Source organism: Miscanthus floridulus, chromosome 11 (assembly GCF_019320115.1).
Source record: "Miscanthus floridulus cultivar M001 chromosome 11, ASM1932011v1, whole genome shotgun sequence".
NCBI classification, from domain to species: Eukaryota; Viridiplantae; Streptophyta; class Magnoliopsida; order Poales; family Poaceae; genus Miscanthus; species Miscanthus floridulus.
Window position 1 is genome coordinate 48,351,571 of NC_089590.1, and position 8,710 is coordinate 48,360,280.

Here is an 8,710-nt window from a genome sequence, read left to right on the forward strand (position 1 = left end):
AGTTGAGCTCAAACTAGCACAAACTAGCTCTAGCCCCTAGATCCAAACAGGGCAGTGACAGTGTAATCCAGGTCTTTGAGATTGTAGTCTTCTGGGTCTTCCTGGCATGTAGGAAACCGTTGGTCCTCTAGACCACTCGTTCTCTGTATATGTACAAGCTCCATCTGGTTGAATACAATTGAGCATTTCTGTCACTTGTTCTCTTACATGGTATCAGCCGCTTCCTGCTCCATTCTTCCGCTGCCTCTCTCACTACTCTACGTCGTCTTCCTCATGGCGTCACCCTCCCAATCCTCCAGCTCCTCTCTCAGTGCCGCGTCCAACCCCTTCTCCACTCTTCCCGACGCGGACACTCCCACTGCTGCCACGATCGCCATGATCAACCTTCGGAATCATGTTCCAGTGATCCTCGCAATGGACGCCGCCAATTTCCGCCAGTGGCATACCTTCTTTGAACTGACGTTCAAGAAGTTCGTCCTGATGGATCATGTGGATGGCACCATTGACGCCGCCCTCATGCAACATGACCCCGAGTGGTGCCAGAACGAGTCGAGCATCACCTCTTGGCTCTACACTTCTCTGTCCAAGGACCTGATGGACGCGGTCTATCAGCCCCGCTCCACGGCGCAATCCGCCTGGCAGGCGATCAATAGCGAGTTCCTCGACAACAGCCTCCAGCGCGCCGTTTTCCTGCAACAAGACTTCCACAGTCTCTATCAAGGGGACATGTCGATCATGGAGTACTGTAGCCATCTCAAGCAGTTGGCCGACGCTCTCTACGACGTCGGTGCCGCTGTCACCGATCAGGCCCTCGTCATCAACACTCTCCGCGGCCTCCATCCTGACTATAGTGGCGCCGTCGCCGTCCTCTCCTCCAAGGTGCCGCCGTCGACTTTCCTCGTGCAGGAGGAGCAGCGCACGTCTCTGACACGCAAGATGGCAGCCGCCACGGCACTCCTCGTGGCGGGCTCCTCCAACACTTCTGCTCCACCTCATCCCGCCAACCATGGTAGCCACGCTCCTTCCTCCACGGGCGGTGATCACCACAAAAAGCACAAGAACACGGACGGGCGGTTCCGCAATACCGGGAACACCTCCAGCACCGCTCGTCCACAAGGTGGATCTGCTTCTTCCGGGCCTCCGCCATCATGGGGCCAGGCGAACAATCCGTGGACCAGCTACGTGCAGGCATGGCCCACGAACCAATGGCGTGCTCCGCCTCAGGGTGCCCTCGGCCAGCGTCCCGGTACGCCCCAGCCACTAGGCGCTGGCTGCGTTCCAGGCGCCCCAGCTCCCGCAAGTGCCACAGATCGGTTTCGGCGAGGCGAACCCCTTCGCCATGCAGCAACAGCAGCCTCCTCACGGCCTCCTCTCCACCCTTCACGGTGCGCCGACACACGCTCCGCTCAGAGGACACGGTGGTGCTGATTGGTTCCTCGACACCGGGGCCTCCTCTCACATGGCCTCCAATTCCGGTATCCTCTCATCCCCTTCCTCCCTTCCTTCACCCTCTCATATTATTGTTGGCAACGGTGCTCCCCTTTCGGTCCAGTCCCATGGACACGCTCTTTTGCCTACACCATCCTCATCTCTTAAATTGAATAATGTTCTGATCTCCCCTCATTTGATTAAGAACCTTATTTCAGTTCGTTCTCTCACCGGCCCGCGACAATTCCGTTTCTGTCGAATTTGACCCGTGTGGCTTTTCCATAAAGGATCTTCGTTCCAAGATGGTTCTGCTCCGCTGTGACTCCTCCGGCGATCTCTATCCCCTCCGATGGCCGACATCCAATGGTCCAGCGCACACTCAGGCTCTTCTGGCCTCCCAAGACTCCAAGCTGTGGCATGCCTTTGGTTTTTCCTGTGCACGTGCCGCGAGCGGCCGGTGCGGCGCGCCCGTGAATCCCTGTCATCTCATAAAAAACTTGAGAGAGAAGGAAGCAGTCCGACGTCACGACGCTGCAGAGTTCGATAAAAACAAAATGCATCACCAGATCGGTTGCTAGTTTATACACCTACGGTTTCTCGAGGTGCGTGAGAGAGGCGACTTCCCGAAGGTTTTTGCATCTCTCACGCACCTCGAGAAACCACAGGTGTATGAATTAGCAACCGATCCGATGATGCATTTTGTTTTTATCGAACTCCACAGCGTCGTGACGTCGGACTGCTCCCTTCTCTCTCAAATTTTTTTTATGAGATGACAGGGATTCACGGGCGCGCCACACCGGCCGCTCAAGCCCATGGGCTAGGCATGGCACGGCCTAGCCTACAAGGGTCGGGCCGGTAGCGGCCCGACATCCCCCCACCCCCAGTCCCCCGCGGCCTGCTAGCCGGCCCAGCCCCAACGGCTCCCCCGCCTCCCCCCTCATATATAAGAGCACAGACGTGGCGCCCTCTCCCTCACCCCGAACCCTAAATCATTTCCACTTCCCTCGCCGCGCCGCTCTCGCCTCGTGGTCTCGTCTACTGGTGGCAGTCCGACCTCCCTGACTTCGGTGACCTCGATCCGCTGGCGAGCCTGTTTCCTACTCCTCGTCTCCTCCTACCTGAATCCCCTCCCTCTCCACCTCTCCCTTCTCCCTCTCCCTATCTCCCCTCTTGATCTCGGTGATAATGTGGGTTCGTGTCCCTGACTCTTCGTCTGTCCCTCCTCCACCGCTCGCCATCCTTCTAACCGGTTTGTCGTCTTCTCTGGGTGGCCCTCATCTTCTCTAGCACCGGGCTTCGGTTGCTCAGGTACAACCCTAACCCTCCTCTTCTTCCATTGATGGTTGATCTATTCTGATCTATTCTTTTCCTCGTCCATCTCTTTGCGCAGGTCGATGGCCGATGCGTCGTCCTCTAGCTATGTGTCGGGTATCGTTATTAGAGATACCCAAAGCAAGGAGGTTAGCGCCCACGCTGACTACACCAGATGGCTCGAGACATATTAAAAGGTCTTGAGCGACCCAAGGCCATGGGCTCCGTCTCCCCCAAGGTCGCGGGTTCTGTCTCGCTCGACCCTCAGGAGCGGGCTCCGTCTCGCTCAACCCCAAGGCCACGGGCTCCATCTCGCCTAATCCCTTGGGTTCGTGCTCCGTCTCACCCGACCCCTCGGGTGCGGGCTCCGTCTCACCCGCCCCCTTGGGTTTGTGCTCCGTCTCACCCGACCCCAAGGACACGGGTTCCATCTCATCTGACAGGGATCCATACCGCCGCCAACCACTCCAGGTCCAAGCGTATGGGCATGGGTCAAAACTCTGACACCAGGAAAGAGGCTGGTACTCCTCGATGTAACCCGTGGCCATGACGGGCCATAGCTGGCGATTCACATCAAGAATAGTGTCGGGCGTGCCGGTACTAGTTCTGCCTAATCCTCGTACGGATGCTGATAGACGTGTCAGTTCACCATGACGTCCGTCGGGACTTAGTGGAACACCATGACCTGACAGATGACGCCTGTGCATGGCGCTAGTGATGAACAGGGCCGCGATGTGGAGCCATCCCTGTTGACATCCACAGGATCAGGTGGGACCCGCATGATGGAGAAGAAAGACCCAGCAATCCTAGAAGCCTTCTTCTCTCTCTCTCTCATTCTTCTCCTTTTTCCTTCGCTGTAACCCGTGCTTTCCCTTCGCCTATAAAAGGGGAAGTAGGGCGCCCCATGAAAGGGGGCTGGACCACAAGATAAAAACATAAGAGCACGACACAAGCACACTGGCTGAGCAGCAATCGAGCTCTCAGCACTCGTTCACTCCTTCCACCAGAGACTTGGGATCCTTTCCCTCTCTCGCCTATTTGTAACCCCTACTAGAAACCAAGTGTCGGTAACATGAGCAGCAGCGAACTAGACGTAGGTACGCGATCGCCAGGATAGCTGGCACAGGTTCCCACCGCCATCCAGCCTCTCCACTCTGCCTGATCTCGACGCGATCGCCGAGACGCTTGAGGAGCTGCACGCACTGAAGGCCCACACCCCTAGGAGCAACCAGCTCCTCGCCTTCGATTACGGGAGGCTAGAGCACTAGCTCGACACCTTCCTGGGACACCGACCATCCTAGGAGGACCTACGCCGCCTCACCTTTTCGTTCGCTAACATCATCACGTAGCTTGCCGGAGGAGAGCCTGCTCTCCCTAGAATGCCTCATCTAGAGTGCCCCGACAGCACTCCCATTCGGTCTATGTAGCGCCACAGAGACCATTGGCCACCTTATGGTGCAGCGTATGCCCCCATCCCCTACGAATGACAAGTTCGTGGGGATGACCAAATACATGGTGGAATCTTTCCATGACCTCCTCGCGGGAGAATCAGATTCATCCCTTCAACTCTGACTCTAGTAGGGGGAGCCATCACCCCTCGTGAGAATGTTTCATGGCAGGTACCCCGAGGGATACATCGAAAGCATACACGATGGAGGGGCTACCCAAACAGACAACCTCGACGATGAGGTCGATGGGGATGCAGAGGCCCCACCTCGCCTATGTGTAGAGCAGCTGAGGGCGCAGTCACCAAGAGCTCGAAGAAGCACAACTCCAGCTCGAGCAGGAACATGCGAAGCTCGAGCAAGAGTTTGAGCACCACGGAGACTGGTGGGCGTGCACATGCCGTGGCCCGCAACGTGAACCAGAGGATCATCGAGGATGATGAAGCCCTCCCACACTTCACCCGAGCAAGCCAGAACGTTGCTGCCACAATGGCCATACTCCGGGGGCTTTCGGAGCCCACGACACCCGAGGATCATCGGGCCCATCATGAGATTTGCACGCTACTCGAGCGTGCAGAGGCACGGTAGGCCGAGAGCTCGCTATCCCGATGATGCGAGCTCGACGTCAGCCAGCGCACGCCCTTAGAGCGCCCCTGATAGGGACGTATCAGTCCCCCAGGCGTAGCAAGGTGACGGGCCATGCACCACGGTCCTGGTGCATGAGCGTCTCAGCCTCCGCATGATGCGCGCAACACCCTGGATGCCCGCCGGCGTGCCCGCTGCGATGAGAGGGAGGAGGCTAACCACGGCTACCACCGCTCATTGTGGCAGATGCTACAATAGCAGCAAGGACCGAAGCTCAAGCCCTAACTTGCCGAGGCCTCAGGCCTTTGGCCAACACATCCCCAACGGCGTCTTCCCACCGTGGTATCAATCCACCGGCCAACATCCCAAAATACTCTGGGAAAACAAACCCTAGACTATGGTTCGAGGATTAGTGGCTTGCTTGCCAAGCCGGTGGAGCGGATAGTGATAATTTCATTATCCGCCACCTTCCATTGTTCCTGGCCGATTTAGCAGCGAGCGTGGTTGGAACATCTTCCACCCAACCAAATCCAAAGTTGGGCAGGACCTAAAAGAGATCTTTGTGGGAACCTTCTAGGGCACATACACGCATCCTGGGAACCCATGGGATCTCAAAAACTACCGACAGAAGTCCGGGGAAACTCTTCGTGGGTACATCCAGCACTTCTCCCGGTAGTGCAATGAACTACCTAATGTCGCCAACACCAACGTCATAGGAGCTTTCCTATTTGGGACCACCTTCATGTTCCTAGTTCATAAGCTAGGACTGTAAGGACCTGTGAACCACCAAAGAGCTCCTCGACATCACCACCGGCCATGCCTCAGGCGAGGAGGCGGTCGGGGTGATTTTTGACTGCCTCAAAGGCAAGGCAAAGCAGGACTGAGGATAGTGGCGAAGGCGCCTCCAACTGTCCCAACAAGAAGAAGAACAAGCAATAGCACGAGGGCTCGCTCATGGCCACTGCCGACCTGCAAGGGGGTCGGAAGCCCACCAAGGGTACCCCGGACGACTTCAAGAAGCTGCTCGAAGGGTCCATGCCCAAACCATGCTTTCCCCGTCAAGCACCTATACAAGGACTGCATCCTCATAAAGTAGTTCTTGTCTAGGAGGCTCCAACAAGGGGGAGCATAGGAAGGAGCCCAAGCTGGCCGCAGATGATGCTGAGGGGAAGGACACTGGATTTCTGATGCTGGATAGCTACCTCATGATCTTTGGAGGGTCGGCGGCCTATGACTCCAAGTGCCACCAGAAGCTTGCATGTCACGAGGTCTATATGGCCGAGCTGGCCGTGCCTACCTTCCTCCGATGGTCGGAGTCTGCCATAACCTTTGATTGGACTAACCACCCAAAAAGCGTCTCATAGCCGAGAAGATATCCGCTCGTGGTTGACCCAATCATCAGCACGAAGTGGCTCACCAAGGTACTGTTGGATGGAGGCAGTGACCTCAACATCATGTACGTTAAAACACTCGACGCCATGGGCATCGACCGAGCACGCATCCAGCCAACCGGGGCACCTTTTCATGGCATCATGGCAAGAAAGCAAGCCATGCCACTTGGGTACATTGATCTACCCATCACCTTTGGGGATTCGACCAATTATAGGATGGAGACCCTTACCTTCGAGGTGGTCAGATTCCATGAAACCTACCATGCCATCCTGGGACATCCATGCTATGCTGAAGTTCATGGTCGTCCCCAACTATACCTATCTAAATTTGAAGATGGTGTATCCATGTTGGGTCATCACTATCGGCACCTCCTTCCGGCACGCCTACGAAGTGTGAGGTCGAATGCTGTGAACATGCCACGACAATTATCGCCTCTAAAGAGCTTGCGGCCATCAGGGAGGAGGTAGTTGAAGAAGCGCCCGACCCCAAGTGGTCGGCTGGGTCTCTCGAGCCTATAGATAGTGCCAAGGAGGTCCTCATAGACACTAGCGGCTTCAAGGGTAAAGTGGTGCGCATCGGCACCACGCTTTTCTCCAAATACAAAGTGCGCTCACTGACTTCCTCCGCGCCAATAGAGACATCTTTGTGTGGAGACCCTTGGACATGCTAGGCATTCCGAGAGAAGTCACCGAGCATGCCTTGAAGATTAGACCAGGCCCCAAGCCGGTGAAGCAGCGCATGTGTCGCTTCGACGAGGAGAAACGCAGGGCCATCGGCGAGGAGATTGCAATGCTTTTGGTGGATAGGTTCATCAAGGAAGTATACCACCCCGAGTGGTTAGCCAATCCCATTCTTGTACAAAAAAGAATGAGAAATGGAGAATATGTGTTGACTACATGGGTCTCAACAAAGTGTGTCCAAATGATCCATTTTCTTTGCCACGCATAGACCAAGTAGTCGACTCGACCTTAGGGTGCAAAACCCTTTGCTTCCTTGATGCGTACTCTGGGTACCATCAAATCATGATGAAAGAGTCCGACCAGCTCATGACATCTTTCATCACCCCATTTGGATTGTTCTGCTATGTCATAATGCCATTCGGCCTGAAGAACACGAGGGCTACGTACCAACATTGCATGCTCAAGTGTTTTGGGGATCTCATTAGGTAGACTATTGAGGCCTACACAGATGACATCGTGGTCAAGTCCAAACAGGCTGACCTAGGTCATAGCCGACCTAGAGTAGACCTTCACAAAACTCTGAGCAAACGACATCAAACTCAATCCTGAGAAGTGCATTTTTGGGGTCCCAAGGGGTGTGCTACTAGGTTTTATCGTATTCGAGTGTGGCATCGAAGCCAACCCAGAGAAGATCTTGGCCATCACAAGGATGGGCCTAATTCAGGAACATAAAGGGGGTACAACAAGTTATAGGGTGCCTCACCATGCTCATCCGCTTTATCTCATGCCTCGATGAACAAGGTCTCCCCCTCTATCAGCTTCTGAAGAAGGCCTATCGCTTCAAATGGACGCCCGAGGCCTAGGAGGCACTTGGCAAGGTCAAGTAGCTCGTGATGAAGGCCTCGATCCTGGTTCCCCCAAATGATGGAGAATCGCTTCTGCTCTACATTGCTGGCCACCACACAAGTGTTCAGCGCCGCCCTGATGGTAGAGCGAGAAGAAGAGAGACACGCCCTCAAACTACAGCATCCCTTGTACTTCATTAGTGAGGTCTTGTCTGATTCCAAGACCTGCTACCCCCCAAATCCAAAAGCTCCTGTACATCATCCTTATCGCCAACAGGAAGTTGCGTCACTACTTCGAGTCGCATCCGGTGATGGTCGTGACGTCCTTCCCTCTTGGTGAGGTCATCCAAAACCGAGATGCCACGGGAAGAATCATGAAGTGGGCACTCGAGCTAATGGGTCAAGGCATTTCATATGCCCCCCGAATAGCCATCAAGTCCCAAGTGCTGGCTGACTTCATTGTAGAGTGGACCGAGATCCAAATGCCGTCAGCAATCGTTGACCAAGAGTACTAGACGATGTACTTTGACGGTCTTGAGCTCAATCACATCCCGAGGTGTCTCAACGAGGCGGACGAAGCGTTGGCAAAAATGGTGTCCGGCCAAGAGCCGGTGCTGACGGGCATCTTTGGCAGTGATCAGTATGAGCCCTCGGTCTGCTACGGGGAGCCGAAATAGACCGGTGATGGGCCATCGGCCCTGGGCTCGGGGGCTAACTAGCCGGCGGCTCCATCTGACCCCGAAGTCATGGAGCTTGATGAGGATCCAACGATAGAGCCCGACGCTCTGGCCAACTAGAGAACGCCTTACCTCGACTACCTCCTCCATGAGGCACTGCCGACGAACAAAACGTAGGCTCGGCGGCTCACGAATTGTGCTAAGTCCTTTGTCGTTATTGAGGGCGAGCTCTACAGGCAAAGCAACATTGGAATCCTACAGCGCTGTATCCCCATCAAACAAGGGAAGTAGTTGCTGGGTGATATCCACAGTGGAGTCTATGGGCACCATGCCATGCCTAGGACCTT

The 8,710-nt window shown here is 55.4% G+C and overlaps 1 protein-coding gene across 1 annotated transcript; it reads left to right on the forward strand.

Annotated features, from left to right (window-relative positions):
- Positions 1-273: 273 nt before the first annotated feature.
- On the forward strand, positions 274-1,040 carry LOC136491906 (uncharacterized). The gene is made up of 2 exons (XM_066488109.1): positions 274-951; positions 1,014-1,040. The coding sequence occupies exons 1-2, from the start codon at positions 274-276 to the stop codon at positions 1,038-1,040; spliced, it is 705 nt and encodes a 234-aa protein (XP_066344206.1).
- The last annotated feature ends 7,670 nt before the right edge of the window (positions 1,041-8,710 follow it).